Source organism: Pagrus major, chromosome 14 (assembly GCF_040436345.1).
Source record: "Pagrus major chromosome 14, Pma_NU_1.0".
Classification (NCBI taxonomy): Eukaryota; Metazoa; Chordata; class Actinopteri; order Spariformes; family Sparidae; genus Pagrus; species Pagrus major.
The window spans coordinates 23,810,782-23,828,945 of NC_133228.1; the positions used below are offsets into that span (position 1 = coordinate 23,810,782).

General features: G+C 39.5%; 1 protein-coding gene across 1 annotated transcript; it reads left to right on the plus strand.

Moving 5' to 3' along the window:
• The first annotated feature begins 1,570 nt into the window (after window positions 1–1,570).
• On the plus strand, window positions 1,571–8,613 carry LOC141008728 (arg8-vasotocin receptor-like). The gene is made up of 2 exons (XM_073481197.1): window positions 1,571–2,703; window positions 5,908–8,613. The coding sequence occupies exons 1-2, from the start codon at window positions 1,740–1,742 to the stop codon at window positions 6,183–6,185; spliced, it is 1,242 nt and encodes a 413-aa protein (XP_073337298.1). The 5' UTR covers window positions 1,571–1,739; the 3' UTR covers window positions 6,186–8,613.
• Window positions 8,614–18,164: the final 9,551 nt, after the last annotated feature.

The following is an 18,164-nucleotide window of genomic DNA, read 5'->3' on the forward strand; positions in this document are numbered from 1 at the left end:
AATGTGAGGATTTGCTGCTTTTCTTTGTTTTGTGTCATCATAAATTTTAATAGCCTTGTTTTGTAAGTGTTTTTTTTTTTGGACAAAACAAAACTTTTCAAGGATTTTCTTTTACATTTATCATAATAATCTTGTTGTATGTTGTGACATAAGAGATGCAGCAAAAATAGTTTCTAATGCTCAAAAATAGCTCGATAATTATTATTCAGCTTTTAAATACACAACCAGAGTCCAGTTACACTCCTACAATCAATTAAGGTTGTTTTTATTCTGGCATGTGGACACTCAAACGTGAAGCCATTCTCCTCACAATCTACATTTGTCTTTAAACTTTATATATGAATTTACATGCAACGGTCTTAGTGGTCTAAAAACAAGTGAAAATAGTCAAAAACACATGAAAAATGTCTAAAAACATAGGAAAATAGTCAAAAAAGATGTGAAAATAGTCTAAAAACATGTGAAAATACTCCAAAACACGTGAAAATAGTCTAAAAACACACGAAAATGTCTAAGAAACATATGAAAATAGTCCAAAAAAATGTGAAAATGGTCTAAAAACATCTGAAAATAGTCAAAAACACATGAAAAATGTCTAAAAACATAGGAAAATAGTCAAAAAAGATGTGAAAATAGTCTAAAAACACACGAAAATGTCTACGAAACATATGAAAATAGACAAAAAACGTGAAAATTCTCCCAAAACAGGGAGCAGTGTGGGAGAAATATCTAAGGTCCAGAACATTTCTGGTGACCACAGATAGCCTACGTTCTAATTTGTGCGTCTTGTAGGCTACGTAACAGACTGACGTGTACAAAATCTGTCAAATCATGTTGAGAGAACAGTTTTTATTACCTGACCTCTGTGTCAGGAGGTGGAGCCGGCGACTTTGTAAGTGTGGAACTACTGGATATTTTAAGGAGACATCAGGACAATCTCCAATCATTGTTCTGATACAAAAAAAACAGGTATTTCTATGTTAAGTCGGGACATCTGCAGCCGTGTTTGAGGCAACAAAGCTGTGTGTTTTTAAGAGAACTCAGGACAATTTCCAGCCTTCAAAAAACAGATATTTTTGATTCATCTCCACCTTTATGGCACTGAGCGTTTTTAGCCAGACCTCAGGCAAATTTCTGGCCGTATTTGTGGTGACAAAAACCAATATATTTGATGTTAAGTCCGGCCACCTTGATTCTAGATGAAATGATCCTCCACAATCCTGTTTTTTCTTCTTCTAATAATTCAAATAAACCGGTTTATTCAGACAGTTTTCTGTCCTCACAGTCAAACAGCAGAGATTTCTCCCTGCAGGCTCCACTTTATCTGTGTGTTGTTAAATGGGTGGGAGGGAAGAACAAGAGTGTGTGTGTAGAGTTGAGGTGTGTGTGTGTGTGTGTGTGTGTGTGTGTGTGTGTGTGTGTGTGTGTGTGTGTGTGTGTGTGTGTGTAGGGGGCTGGTCCCTGGTCTGGGGGGCAGGAGCCTTTAAAAGCAGCTGATCTGCAGCGGTGGACTCACAGTCACACCAGGAGTCTCTGTGCGCCACACGTGGAGAACAAATGTGGAGTTTGTTTTTTGTTTGTTTGAGATTTTTGACTGTTTCTCTCTTCATGTATCCGCGTGCACCCCGGTGATCACCCCGCACATGTTGGAGTAATCTGAGCACCAGCCACAGTCTCCGGTGGTGACGGTAACGCACGGACAGCAGCTCCTCCGTGCGCCCGGAGCAGACGCATCCAACATGCTGTTCTCCTGGGAGAGCTGCAACAACATGACGGGCAGAAACAGCAGCGAGGAGCTGAGCTTCAGCCCGCAGCTGGAGGCCGCTGCCGGGGGGAACATGAGCGGGAAGAGGAACGACACGGACCCGTTCGGGCGGAACGAGGAGGTGGCAAAGATCGAGATCACCGTCCTGAGCCTCGCGTTCATCGCAGCGGTCGTTGGGAACGTGAGCGTGCTGCTGGCCATGTACAAAACCCGCAGGAAACCGTCCCGCATGCACCTGTTCATGAAGCACCTGAGCCTGGCGGACCTGGTCGTCGCCTTCTTCCAGGTGCTGCCGCAGCTCTGCTGGGAGATCACCTTCCGCTTCTACGGTCCGGACTTCCTGTGCCGGATCGTCAAACACCTGCAGGTGCTCGGCATGTTCGCCTCCACCTACATGATGGTGATGATGACCCTGGACCGCTACATCGCCATCTGCCACCCGCTGCAGACGCTCCAGCAGCCGACGCAGCGCGCACACATCATGATCGGCTCCACCTGGGCGTGCAGCCTGGTGCTCAGCTCCCCGCAGTACTTCATCTTCTCCCTGAGCGAGGTGCACCCCGGCTCGGCCGTCTACGACTGCTGGGGACACTTCGTGGAGCCGTGGGGGCTGCGCGCCTACATCACCTGGATCACGGCCGGGATCTTCCTGGTGCCGGTGGCCATGCTCGTGTTCTGCTACGGATTCATCTGCAGGACGATCTGGAGGAACCTGAAGTATAAGACCCGGAGGAAGAGCGGGTCCGGCGCCGCGGCAGAGTCGCACAAGTCCGGGATCCTGGGCAGGAACTCGGTGAGCAGCGTCAGCACCATCTCCCGCGCCAAATTACGCACGGTGAAGATGACCTTTGTGATCGTGCTGGCCTACGTGGTGTGCTGGGCGCCTTTCTTCACCGTGCAGATGTGGTCGGTGTGGGACGAGACCTTCTCCTGGACCGGTGAGTCAAATCCTCTGTCTGCTGAGAGTCCAGTTACACTCCTAGAATAAAACAAGACTGCAGTCAAAGTTTTTATTCTGACATGTGGACACTCAAACATGAGAATATTCTCCTCACAATCATATTTTATACAATACATTTGTCTTTAAACCATATGTTTGAATATACATGCAAGTGAAAGTCGTCCGCAAACATGTGAAAAATGTCTAAAAAGTGTAAAAATACTCCAAAACATGTGAAAATAGTCTAAAATAATGTGAAAACTGTCTAGAAATGTGTGAACTTAATCCCTAAACATGTGAAAATAGTATAAAAACATGTGAAAAATGTCTCAAAATTACAAAAATAGCATAAAAACAAGTGAAAACTGTATATATATTGCTGGGAGCCTCTCTTCACTGTGTAGATGTGGTTGGTGTGGGACGAGACCTTCTCCTGGACCAGTGAGTCGAATCCTCTGTCTGCTGAGAGGAAGATTTAATCAGAGTCAGGTTACACTCCTAGAATAAAACAAGACTGCAGTTCAAGTCTTTATTCTGGCATGTGGACACTCAAACATGAAGCCATTCTCCTCACAATCTACATTTGTCTTTAAACTTTATATATGAATAAACACGCAACATGATAAAATACATAAAACATATTTCAATAATGTAAAAAAAAGAGTCTGAGCTGTCAGCAGATTGACTTAAGAGTGATTTTCCTCTTCCGTTTGTAGTGGCCAGAGGACCATTCATTTTCCAGTATGTCATGAGAAAAGAGCAAAAACAACAGAAAAGACTCCTGGTGTACTGGAAAAAATGACACAAAACTAAGTTTAAAAAACGGTATTTGTTGTCGCATTTCTTGCCTGTGAGAAAAAAGAAATCTGTCGATGGAACAAGTGAGATTTGCCTGAAAACAAGTGAAAATAGTCCAAAAACATGTGAAAATGGTCTAAAAACAAGGAAGAATTGTATAAAAACAAGTGAAAATGGTCTAAAAATAAGTGAAAAATTTCTAAAAACAAGTGAAAATGATCTAAAAACAAGTGAAAATGATCTAAAAACAAGTGAAAATGGTCTAAAAACAAGTAAGAATTGTATAAAAACAAGTGAAAATGGTCTAAAAACAAGTGAAAATGGTCTAAAACAAGTGAAAATGGTCTAAAAACAAGTAAGAATTGTATAAAAACAAGTGAAAATGGTCTAAAAACAGGTGAAAATCGTCTTAAACAAGTGAAAATTGTCTTAAAACAAGACATTGTAGTTCAAAAAATAATAATACAATCACAAAGAAAAACTTCATACGACTAAAATTACAATTTATTTTGCCTCTTCTGTCTGAAAATGTTGGAGAACAACTCAAACTTCCACCTTCAGGTCGCAGATATTAATGAAGCGGAACGTTCATTAGGACTCTTCTTCTTCTTGAAGACAGTTTAGTCTCGTGGGAGTAAAGCTGCTGGAACAAAAGGACGTAAATGGACCATATGCAAATTTTTAAACTAAAATATTTCCATATTTCAAACCGTTAATGAAAAAGTAAAACTTTAAGTTGTTGGGTATCATATAAATGACTCATTACACTCATCACCCCGAACGCCCAAAATCTGTTTCTTGATTTATCTTTTGAACAGTTTAGAATATTTTCACCTTTTCAAACTATAAACTGCATTAAAATACTCACGTTTCTAACTTTGAACCCTGGAAATACTTCAGTTGGTCAAACTGCTGCACATGATGAATTAGAGAGGCAGATATTTGGCGTTGTATTAAAACTTAGACACGTCACGGTCAGTGCAGCGTGAGTCTCATTTGATGGAGGCCTGACGGAGCGAAGCTGCTCGCCCACCTGAAGAATTTCATCATCGCTTCCAGAGAGAGTTTCATCGACAAATGACCGTCCAACTGCTGCTTTCAGAGGCTTTTTGAACCGGACAGGGAATAAATTACAGAGTTCAGACCAAGCGTGTTTGATGTCTGTCCTCATGGCACAAAATCAGTCCGTTCTGTGAGCAGTGGAATAAAAATGTGACCAGTTTGATCCAAACTCCTGACAGAAATGATCCAAAATCATAAAATGAAAAGAAGAATTTTCCAGCCAAACTGACAAAAATGTTGAATCCGGTTCATATCTACTAAAAGTGTGCTGCTCTCTGCTCAAAGACAGAAGATTGAAACCTTTGTGATTTTAACAAGTTAAACAATAACTACTACAAACTGCAGCGCTCTTTTAAATTCATTTTACTACCGTTTCTAGTTAAAAACTCTCTCGTCACAACGCCGTGTTTATGGTCTGGTTAGGTTTACGCACACAAAAACCACCTGGTGAGGAACACATCATGATTTGGATCAAAATACCTGTTCTGGTCTTTGTTTTCCTGTTTGTGTCGCGTTAAATGTCCAGTGTGCAGGATTTAGCGACATCTAGTGGTGAGGATGCAGATTATAAGCGACTGAACACTCCTCGTCTCGTCCTCTCCTGACATAAGAGGCCCTCTCTAGAGTCAGTATTGGGTTTGTCCGTTCTGGATGTCTGTATAGTCTACTTTTATCCTGACATCTTTAAAGAAAAGTCAACTTTTGAACTTTACAGTGTGCAGAGTATCTCTTATATATAATATAATATTGGCAGTTAATATTTCACTGAGGCAGTGACCACTGCTCAAGACTGTGTTTCAACATTTGCAAGCGTGAAACTACTGGATATTTTAAGGGAGACAAAACCTGGATATTTTTGCAGCGACCAAAACAGGTATTTTAAGCCAAAAGATGATGTTTTTCTGACCCTAACCAAGTGGTTTTTGTGCCTAAACATAACCAGAGCAGAGGTACAGAGTTGTGACAACATGAAATTGAAGATTTAACCTAAAGAAATGTAAAGTTTCAACATATCCGTGGTTTGCAGAAAAGTACATTGCCAACGTTTATTCTGGCGACTGTGTGGCTCCCTGATTTCTCACAGAGGACGTTCAACAAACAGTCGATTGAGAAAACAGTTGTCAAATTAATCCGCGATGGAAAAACTGTTAGTTGAAGTCTTAAACTGTGTGCAGGAAGGGAAGCAGAGGCTCAAACTGGGGCTGGAGGCGAGGATAAACACTTAACAGGCAGCTCAGTGAGTCAGAGCTGCAGTCCGACTCCCTCGAGACAAAAAGTAAACACCTCAGATTAGTTGTTGACGTTTCAGAGCGTGGCTCATAAATCTGTGTTTCCCCTCCAGACTCTGAGAACGCCACCGTGACGCTCTCCGCCCTGCTGGCCAGCCTCAACAGCTGCTGCAACCCCTGGATCTACATGATCTTCAGCGGACACCTCCTGTCCGACTTCGCCGGCAGCCTGCCGTGCTGCCGCTCGCTGAGGAACAAGTTCGTCCACCACGACTCGGACAGCAGCATCCGCCGGACCACGCTGCAGTCCCGCCTGCAGGGGCCGCGCCTCTCGGAGCCCTTCAGAGACCTCAACCCAAATCCTAAAAGCCTACCGCAGTGTCTGTCCTGACCACCAGAACACTATCTGAACATGAGCCGGTCCTAATCTGCTGCTCTGTGGCAGCGGAGGAGGTATGATCTCATGTGAGGGTGCGGTCACACCTTCACTCTGTTTTCTTTGGTCCGGTCCGGAGTGGAAACGTTTACTCCATGGCAACTTTTACTGTTAGTTTGTTCAGACTCACACGGCTGTTTTCAGTCTGCCAGCTCTGAGAATTTTTGGAGGTTCGACAGTCAAAACAAATCCACTCACTTAATCTTCAGCTGTTAGCATGACGGCCTTTACTGCTCCTCGCTGTAATTCAACTGCTTTAATGTCTGAATATGAGCTTCTCTTGATACACTGACATTCTTTCTGTGACGCATGAGGAAACTACTGGATTTAATATGTCGAGATACATGTGAACTCTGGTGCTACATTACAGTCGGCGGACAAACATTATGATTGTTTAGCTGTTGTTGAATCTGACGACTGATGGGAACAAGTGTGGGTCGACGTTCAGCAGATAAACTCAAACAGATCTGACGTCTTCAGATCTTGTAAAGATTCTTCTAAACATGTTTGATATTTGAAGTCATGAGTCGAACTCTCCAGATGTATTTCTTTAAAGGTCCAGTGTGTCGGGTTTATGGGGATCTGTTGGCAGAAAAGGAAAATAAGAGTCCCGAGTCATCTTTTCTTGGGCAACTCCACTCAACTCGAGTCGAGTCGAGTTGAGTCGAGTCGAGTCCTTTCACCTCAGAAAGATTCTGCAGTCTCACCTGCAGTTTTTGATCTGTATAAAGAAAAAGTACGAGGTGTATTTAGGCCAATTTATGTTATTAGTTCATAAAGTATGAAGATGAATTATATTTGTATTATAACTGGTAATCAGTGAAGAGAATGTAATCAAACAAATAATTTTATTAAAGCTTATTTATTTCTTAATTCCTTCAATTAAAAAAAAATCCCTCCTCGTCACTTTAATGTGAAATACTGACAGCCAAACTCATAAAAAAACAAAAAAAAACAAAAAACCTTGAAACATCAAATGAACACAAACAAGTCCAGAGTGTTTAACCTCCAAGTCGAGTCGTCATAATAATAATAATAAACAATATTTATACAGCAGCTTTAAAAACAGAGTTTACAAAGTGCTTTGAAAAACAAATAATCTCAAGAATCTCAGGAGGACGATATTACTGAATAAACACTCAACAGTCGAGCCAAACACGAGGAGGCAGAACAGAAAATGTAAAAACACAAAAAGACAATATGACTAACTACAAGTAAAAGGAATAAAAGCTATAAAACAAATAAAATCACAATCAATCAACCTTTATTTGTACAGCGCCAATTCACAACAAAAGTCATATCATGAAAAAAATAAAGAGAGAGTGAAAAAAAATGCAAAAATAGAAATTAATAAAGGCATAAAATCAGTAAAGGACGATAAGAAGATGACATTACAGCGTCCACCACAAGAGAGGGTGAGACATACTGCTGATTACTTTGACAATTAATCAATTAATCATTAAGTCTGTAAAATGTCAAAAGATTTGAAAAACAGCTCATCAGCTCAGTTTCCCAGAATGCAAAGGGATGTCTTCATTTTCCTTCTTTTGTCCAAACAACAGTCCAGAAACTCTTCATTTACTGTCATGATGACAGAGAAAAGCAGCAAATCTTCACATTTAGGAAGCTGGAACCAACAAATATTTGACATTTTTGCAATTAATTGTCTTCTGATCAACGGGACGAGGGGTGTTTAGTTGGTTCCAAGCTGCAACCTCACTGCTAGATGCCTCTAAATCCTCCTCACTGGACCGTCACATGCACATAAATATATCACAGCACAGTCACGACACTTTTTGAAAGGTACTAACGACCATTTTCATGTTCAGTTACCAATCTGCCAGTTATTCTCTCGATTATCGATGATCGTTTGGTCTGAAAAATGTCAGAAAACAGAGAAAAATGAGCCCAGTTAAACCAAAAACCAGCAAATATTTACACTTGAGGAGCTGGAACCAGAGAGTTTGGGGTCAAATTTAACTTTAACAATTAAACTCTCATCAGAATTAATTTCCTGTCCGTCAGCGAGTTCATTAGTCGGCTAATTGTTTCAGCTCTTTTGAATTCACAGTCACACCAGAGTCATATTAAAGCTAATATGAGCTTAATCAAGTGTTAATTATCATCCTCAAGAAATGTAATGTTTGATGTATGTTAACTGTAATTAAAACTGCACTTTGTTTAATATAAATAACGTTAATCTTGTGAATATACGTACATACATTGGGGCTTGTTTACTTCTTTACAGACTCATTCCCAGATGTTGTTGTTGTTGTTGTTGTTGTTGTTGTTGTTGAACAGATGTTTTATCAGTGTTATGTATTCTGAATATATATATTGCACACGTTGTAAAGAAAGATAAATGTTATCACTCGTCTCCTCACGTGTCGTGCGGTTGTTTTCTCTGCTCCACACTGTTTGTTTGTTCGTGTTGCGTAACGGCAGGTTTTTCCAGGTGATGTAACAGAGAACATTTTTATGCGAGTGGAGAAATAAACAAAGACGGCGTTCAGCACAGGTTGAACACGTGGACTGGTGCTGAACAGTTCATGGAAAAAGGAAAAATCTCTCATGTTTTTTAGTTTCTAGCCTGTTAGCGATGTGACTGTATGGACAGAACATTTAGTTTCTCTCAACAGTTATTAAATGGATTTAGACGTAATCTCACACAGATGTTCATGGTGCCCAGAGGATGAATCTCACTAACTTGGAGATGATCTGTTTTTCCCTCTCGCACCACAGAAATGTTGAGAATCGTGAATTTAAGTAAAATGTCTCAGTATTTAATGGATTAACATTAAATTTGGTTCAGTAAATAACGATGCTCACGGAAAACAATGAGTTTCTGGTTTCTGGTCTATTGGTTCTACATGTCAAACACTTAAACAAAATAGAAAATGTAATGAGAATTCAAAAACTTTTATGTATTTATAGTGTGAGTGTGTTTACAGCCTCACAGTTTGGCTGTTTAATCCTGTTTTTCCATTTTGAACCTGGACATTTGATACACAGACGTCTCTGATGTGAAATCCTGTTGGTTGGTTAAAGTTAAAGTTTTGGAGTCAAGGACAGCAGCGCTCTCTGGTCTTTATTATACTAATGTGTTCATGGTGTGTCAAGGTAAAAGTATTTATGTCCCCTCAGCTGTTTCACGTCAACTCCTGAGTTACCTGAGTCAGCTCAGATTTCCCCCGAGGTCCCACGTCTGTGATGTGGTCCTGGAGTTGGAGGGTTAAACTAGGCCACAGAGAACTTGATGAACTTCAGGTTAAACTACAGATTCACCCAAAAAAACAGCTCAGTAACAATCAGTTAAAGGAAAAGTTCACCGAAAAAAACATGTGAACTGGACATTTTTATGTGTGTTTGGCTTTTTTTAACGTATGAATGAAAATTTTCGCACGAGGAATTTAAATTTTAGAGCCTCTGACACTGAAATATGTTGGGTATCAATCTAGTGGGAATGATTAAGCTGGCGAACACTCGTTTCTTTAACATGAAGTAGGTGGAAATGACATGAAAAGAACCAGAATCACTAAAACTCATGGATATCAGCAATAGAACAGATTTAGACGTGGACAAAATAACTTTCACAATCAGAGATCAAACAAAGGAGTGGAGCGAGATTGATCCTGAAGATGAACTCTATAAACTGACTCGTCATTTAGATTTAACCCAAATTTTGATGTTAAAGTCTGAATTCTGAGAAAAAAGTCTGAATTCAGAGGTTAAAATCAAATCAATTTTACTTATATAGCCCAAAATCACAATCACACTGCCTCAGTGGGCTTTACAATCTGTACAGTGAGCGAAAGAAAGAAAGAAAGAAAGAAAGAAAGATGGAGGACACGTCAGGAAGACAGAGGAGGGATCCGTCTCCCAGGACAGACAGATATGCAGCAGCTGTCAAAAACCAAAATCACAGTTTGACAGATTATCTGATTCAAGTAAATTATATAATATATATATGAAGAGTGCCCGAGTCACATGGATATGCCTACATTAAAAAAAATACAGTTTCATAACGCTCTCTGCTCTCGGCTGTTCCTGCTCAGTGATTTTCTGGGTTTAGATAACTCTGCCTGAGAGTGAAATCCCCGACCAGCCGACCGTGTCCTTCTCACTGCGTGACCTACAAACACCCTCACCGAGTTCCCTTCAACACCTACGACACAGGAATATTAAATAAATGAGCTCGACCTACTTTCTGGTGTGATTCGGCTCTAGAACGTGATCAATTGAACCCGGAGGTAATAAATCAATGTATGGACTTGTGTGTCAGAAACCAATTTACATACAATTTGTAATGATTGGTTAAAAACCTGCAAACCTCTGAAGTAATCAAAACTCTGTACTGTTACCATAGTTTCCTTCTTTACCCAACATGTCCTCCCGTCTCGTCTGAAGGAACTGAGAATCAATCACTTTGTCCACGGGGACGTTTTTTATCAAAGGGCTTAATGCAGGAACTCTGGAGGAGGAAGTGTATTGTTAAAGACAGGAAGTGCAGATGAATGTGGCCTTTAAAATGGAGCAGCTTTCATCATTAACGACCTCGGGTGGAGTCCCATCCTGTGCCCAGGATTTAAGTGGCCTCTATCTTTTTCTATATAATCACTCCGACTGCTTTTTCCTCCATTTACATCCAGTCCGTCTCGTACCGCACGACCTCCCCGGACGATTTACCAGAGTAAGTGTTGACGTCGTACAGAAAACACGGATACATTAAATTTGTACTTTTCATACGTATCATATCAGCATTTCTACAACACGTATCATATCACTTTGCAGACGTCTTTCTGACAAGACGAGGTATTTAAAAACCAAAATATGATCTTTTCCTAACTCTGACCAAGAAAGGTTTTCTGGGTGCTATGTAACTTTTCTCTGACCTATATTCTTGAACTGTACGACTTCTATACAGACAGTTGCCTCTTTTTAATCGCACCCCACCAAAACTCAAAGTACGCGCCTGTAGACGAACATTGTTAAAATTGTGTTTCACAAAAAAGAAAACTTTAAAGAAGATTTTAAATGAACTATTCAACCTAAATTGAGTTAACTCAAATATTTAAGGCAACAACTGAACTTAGATTTTAAAGTGGAAGCAGCCCAAAATGATTTAGTGCATCAGCTTCACTGCTCGGTGTCGTCTGCGTTTGTGAGCTTTCAGAAAACATGCACAAATCTGGAAGAGTTGGCATTGTGCCTTTAATGTAACATTGATTCAGATTTGAAGACTTTGGGCGACACAAACACCCGTGGCATCATTAATCAAGCGATCACTGACAGTTTCTTCTGACTCCTGTGGCAGTGTTTACTTCTCTGTACCTTTTTAAACGTCCTTTAAAGCTTCACGCTGCCCTCTTTGCAAACAAATTAGATTTTTTTCAGCCTGTTAGATCTGCTCCGAGAACATTATCTCTTCGTATACCTGCCGGCTACCTCGGAGCAGAAGTCTCTCTTTGTTGTGAATGATTGTCTGCAGGTGTGCTGGAGTCAGGGAGGAGTCAGCAGCTGCACCTCATCACTGTAATCAAGATCTCTTTAAATACTCTCCTCAGACGTCTCCACCGGGCCAGTTCATCATCGCTGCTTCAGTCAACGCAGCCACGTCAAAACATTTTCGTTGTTCAGTATCACTGTCTCCGGTGTTTTCACCTCGTGTCTTTCCCTCCTCACCTGCCAAATCTGCTGCTGATAGAAGTTATCGCTGCACTTGGGTTCATTAGTTTATCGCCAACTCAACAAAACCTTTAAGTTGTTTTTAGCTGGGTAACCTCATCGATGCTGGACACAGGTTGTAATTGTTCTCTTCTTCTTATCATTTGTACCCTCATTATAAACTGTTGCCTTATGTTCAACTAATATAGTTATCAGATATAAAAGAAAAATGCAAATAACACGTTCGACCTTCAGTTATTCTGCACTGACTCTCCTTAAAAGAAGCAGCTTTATTTAAATGAAATTCTTCTTAATGTCACTAAACTTTCCTCCCTTCATTATTACCACATTACATAGTTGTAAGTGTTTTATTTTCCAGTTTTAATCCTCATCTGGATCCATGAAAGTCACAGAAAACAGAACTATCGTGTACATTTCATATGTGAAGAATTCCTTTGAATCGGCTCCTGGATCTGAACCAGGACCTAATCGCTTGTCTCTTGGCTCGTGTTCTCCATCTTTCCACCAAATGACACTTAAATCTGTTTACAAGTCTTTTTCAGATGACAGACAGAAAAACAAACAGATGGAGCAGAAAACACAAAGCGTCCTCGGCTCCCTCGACCCAGCGGGGAGGGGATTTTTATTTTGAAGGCACAAATGTTCTCCAAATGTCACGTATGTGCCAGTCGAGCGTTTCCACTGTTTATGTGCCATATGTTCGAGCATTCAGGAAGTGGTTTCCCTATCGCAGACCTCAGGGACAAACAGACACATTAGGGCTCATAAGAACGCCGACAAAACAACCAAAGTGACTTAATGTTCAATGTATGTCGGTGAATCTACAACCGCTCAGATAAAATCTAATTACAGCCTCTGAACTGTTCTGGAGGAGGAGAGGAAGCTGTTTTGGAAAGTACTTCACTTGGTTAAGAGTCTGAGGTATGCATGTACTTCCATTTTTCTATTTTCTTCACTACAAGAGGAAGCTTTACAGTTATTTGTGTATTATGTTGATTATTGCCTTTGTTTAGTAAAGAAAACCAATATGATAAAAAAAAAAAGTAAAAGATCGAATAAGAGACCCTTTATAAATGGTAAATAATTGCTTTATTAATTATGGTGGCCATGAGGGTCAAAACACAACAACACTTCAGAAAACACAACAGCATTTTAGAAAACACAACAACATTTCAGAAAACACAACACTTAAATAAAACACAACAAACTTGGAGAAAACATTTCAGAAAACACAACAAGACAATATTTTAGAAAACGCAACATTTTATAAAACACATTTCAGACAACACAACAATATTTTAGGAAACGCAACAACATTTCAGAAAACACAACAACATTTCAGAAAACACAACCACATTTCAGAAAACACAACAACATTTCAGAAAACACAACAACGTTTTAGGAAATGCAACAACAATATCCCAGAAAACATTGACTGAATAAACATTTTTGGGTGAACTGTCCCTTTAAGAGATGTTGTCAGTCTACTTTAACTCTTACACTGTAAACCGTAAACTGTACACTGTAAAGTCTCAACCTGTATCTGAAGACTTAAACTCACACAACACTGAGGTGTTTTCTATCTCTGCCAGAAAGAGGCATCGACCCTGCTCTTATCCTCGACAGCTGAAAGAAAAGCAATTCTGTGCACATCAGTCATAATTACAAGTCTATGTGATGTAAAACCTGCACAGTTACATAATCTGAGATATACGAGCGGCTGTAAAAGTTATATATTGAGGAAATTAAAATGCCAAGATGAATTAAAGACTGTGCAGATAACAAGGCGATTGTTTTATAGCTGCAGCAGGGAGCTGATGTTGGGCAAGACTCACATCTGGGAAACATCCCGATGATGGCGTTGTGGGGCGGCGGTGGTGTGCGTGTGCGTGTCACTGTGAGTTTACATGACGAGGTTGTTGTAAAACGTGACTGGCAGGAGGATAATCAGAACCAGAGGGGCAGCGGCCGGACACTGAACCTCCTCTGTGCTCCACTACTGAGGTCCAAGTGATAAGACGTCGTCACCGGATACTTCTCGTGCCTCCCGTTAAGATTCTCTAATTTCGTGTAAAAACATTCCAGCACATATTAAAAGTGTTTCCATTAACGTGTTTTTCTTGTCGGGGTTGTAAAGCCGTTTTAAATAGCACGCAGCTTAACATGGCACACACACACAAACGCTGTAGCCCCGGATACAGAAATAATGAAAAATGTAAACAAAAAAGACTGATGTTGGCTCCAGAGAGCCGTGCTCATCAATTTTACAAGTCTCCAATAAAATCAGACTATCATCTTTGTCCTAACGAGATTATGTTTAAGAATGTTTTTTAATATTCTCGACTTCTCTATTGTTTTGTGTTTCATAACTCTTTGACTGCAGAGAGGGAGAAGGACAGCTTTACTTCAGTGTGTCCACGTATTTTAGAGAATATTTACGTCTCCAGAGACAAATATCTGAACTTTACACTCGAGTACATTTATCTGAAATTACTTTGCAGATTCAAACTTTTAATTGGCTGTTTGCAGGTAAAGATTGTGTATGTTCAAACAGTTTCTAATCAGAAAGTCTGACAACATTTCAGAAAACATGACATGAAACGTGACAACATATGCTTGACTTTTCTATTTTTTTATTTTTTTCATGACTTTAGAAAACTCTTTAGACACATTACTGTGTAAAAGTCATTATTTCTTCAAATATAAACATTAATTATATAAGCTCAACTGTATATCCTTCTTTCTTTCTTTCTTTCTTTCTTTCTTTCTTTCTTTCTTTCTTTCTTTCTTTCTTTCTTTTCTGCATCTTTTCTTTTCTTTTGGGTTGGAGGTTAAAGCTGCATTATATAAGAATTTTAGATTAAAACAAAATTAACAAAAATGATCAACAGAATGTGAAGAAAAAGGAGTTTTGGTATTTTATTAAGGACGTCTATGTATTGCGTTGCAGATATCTACTGGAATTAGCAGCTAACCAGCCAGCTAGCTCTGGCTGACTCCAAGCTTCCAGTTTGACCACTAGCTGCATGGCTAACTAAGCTAACAAGCTAACAGCAGCTACAGTTAGCAGTTACTCTGGTAATCTGCTTCTTTCATACTTTACCTTTAAGGAATCTTTTTGAATTTTCTTTATAGATTTTCAAATTATTATCACTCGCACTCTAATAAAACGACATAAAACCAGATAATTGACAAACACGAGACTCAAGTCATTTGGTCCAAGTCCCAAGTCGAGTCACTCCCCCAAGATTTGATTTGTTTGTATCTGTGTAATAAAGATATGATTGGCCAATTTGTGCAAGCTGTTCAAACCGTATGACAATGTCTTGACCTTGTATTACAATTATTGATAACAAAAACAAATAACTTTTTTTTTAAAAAAACTTAATGATGTTGAGATACATTAAAATATGCAGAGTTAAAACATTTCAAAAGAATGATGCTTTAAAAAAAACACAAGTGCACAGTGAGGTGAAGTCTTCTGACATCGTCCTGTACGTGTTGTCGATTAACTCCACGTGTTTGCTTCACAAACTGAAGACAGAGTTCAGAATAAACCTGCTGGTGTTTTATAGGCTGGTGAACGTCTGATAAATGATTTACGGACGGCGAAAAAAAAAACAAGATAAAGAACATCAGGCACAAACTCTCCCATAAACTGGAGACACAAAGCATTTTAATTATAAATCACTTTACTTCTGATGCTTTTAGTACATTTTACCTGCTAAATATCTGTTTGCTTCTGCAGAACTACATTGCAGGAGGAGTCGCAGCCTATGTTTCCTCACACTGTAATGCAAATAAAGCGTCTCATTATTTTTTCCATTTCTGCAAATTAACACAGGCAGGACTACAGGTTTAATTAGTAACAGTAATTAATGATGTCTCTGTTCCATTAAGAAGTATTTAATCCACTATGTTTATTAATCACGTCTGTACTTTTTGCTTTAACATAACAAAACGTCTGCTGAGAAAAAGGCCTGTAAAAACCATCAAAGGGGAAACAGAGATAAAAAACACTTTACTGTTTCAAATGTCAGCCTCATTTATTAGTTTATGTATCAGACGGCGGTCCAGATAAGCCAATAAATAGCAATCAGATTCTCATTTATAACAACCCGCAACTTGAACCTTATCTGACAGCGACTACAAACAGTCCAGTGGAAAGATGATGCCCACATAATCTGATCAGAGTCGGCTGCATCCTGTGTGGGCTTCTTCATTTAGGATCTCCATCATCAGCGTCAGCAGGTAACTCAAGTTTAAAAGGTGAAGATCAGTGATTCCCAACAACAACATCACCTCACAGGGAATAAAATGGTTCAAACATCCAACTTTTGCCACTGTAAGTGTAGAACTGAGCAACCTAAACATGATATATGTTGATATTACGTGATTAAAATCCATTTAAAAACACTTTAGGAGTGTTGCAAGGGGTGCTTGAGTTCATCTGAGAAGGCAGTGTGGGGGGTTTCATCATCATGGTGTACATAAACAAAGTGTGCTTTTCTTTAAATATCACTTCATCAGAGTTTGAGCATTTTAAACTCTCCAGGACAAAAATCAACAGCGCGCAGATGTTCAAAAACTCAAATATTTTGCTTTATTTGAAGTGGCGTCTTTACATTATCTGCCAGATGTATTTGAGTGTACGCATGTGAGGGAGGACTGTGAAATATGAGACGACAACATGTTTTCCCTTCCTGAAATCTACGCAAACGATGAACTCCTCAGAGGATTTAAAAGCCAGGTCATACATAGAAATAACTTACACTAAAAATGTGCAGGTGCATCGCGGCTAATGGAAACGACAGTTAATCATCATAATGGATTTTCCATCGGAGGTATCGTCAGAGTTCAGCCTGCGACTCAGAAAAAACAGAGTGAGAGCTGCCTTTTCTTTTACACTGAGCACGAGAACACAGACAGATGTTTGCGTTGTGACACATCTGCAATCATCAATACGAGAATACAAGACCCTCCAGATGTTTGTGTTGAATAAAAAACTTGAAGCTGGCTGTTCAAAGGGTTGATTGATCACAACCATAACTTCATATTTCATAAGCAAGGAGCACAAATAAATGCAATAACAATGATGGATCACAGGAAACTGCATGCAAAACTAATAGAAAAGCAATAAAGGGACACCGGGGAGTGATATTAAAAAATATACCATGAAAGAAAATAAGATTGTAAAGGAGTTCAGACATGTTGGGACGACACAGATATTATTACAGGAGAGACAGAACAGTGGTATTAAAAGTCAAGATATTTAGTAGAAGAGGAAAAAAATGTAAAATTCATTAAGTTACCCAAACAATGACAATAAAAGAGGTATTGTTCCAAAATTAAAGACTTAATCAGAGCACACAAATGTAGAAGAAGCTCAGTGCTGAGTATTTTCTGAATCTATGAACTTTGTCAAAATGTTGATGTGAGAGTAGACTTTGTATGTTAGTGAATGAAGAGAAATAAATAATATCTGGATCCAGTTTGAGTTGTGTCATGAATCACACATATGATGTTTGTTAAGATCATTTTCTGTCGGCTTTGTTGTCGTCTGATATTTCATGACTTTCGTGACTTTGGCTCTCCAGTAATCACAGCAGCGTTAGCCAACAGTGTCGTTAGTGACGTCGTCTCCTAACTTAAACATTGATGAGCAGCTCCCAGAACTGAACCAGAACCAACTGTCCTTTCACAGAACTGCAGTTGTCAATATGAGCAGATTTATTGTGATCTTCATCTTTTTTTACGAGCTTTTCTGAGCCCAGTTGGCTCCATGTCGGTGCTGGTGACGTGTGTTGATGAGACGTAGTTCACTGAGCGCTTCAACACAAAACTACATGAGATTTTAGTTTAATTACAACAAACTGACACTTTATCCACTTGAAAATGTGTCTTTTAAACTCACAAACATCATAAGTGTGATTCATGGCACAACTCAAACAGGATCCAAACATTATTTATCTCTCTTCATTCACTGCCTTACTAAGTTTTTCTAAAATAAAGTCCCGTGGTGTGACCGGAAGAGGCGTGACTTCAGCTCTCTACCAATCACAGCAGCGTTAGCCAACAAAAAATTAGGTCATTTATGTTCTTTATGGTTTCTATTTCATAAGTTATGTCAGTTTGCAACTGGGGCCGTCACAAAAATGTTTGACAGTGAAGTCTGTGGTTTCACTTAAATCACTGAAAGATACAGAGAGCAACAAAATGCTGTTAATTATGTGGATAATGTCTCCGTCT

Bases quoted from the DNA above. Each gene is read 5' to 3' on its own strand.
- LOC141008728 (XM_073481197.1), top strand. From the start codon at position 1,740: ATGCTGTTCTCCTGGGAGAGCTGCAACAACATGACGGGCAGAAACAGC. The intron at 2,704-5,907 runs GTGAGTCAAATC...TTTCCCCTCCAG, and splicing joins CGAGACCTTCTCCTGGACCG to ACTCTGAGAACGCCACCGTG.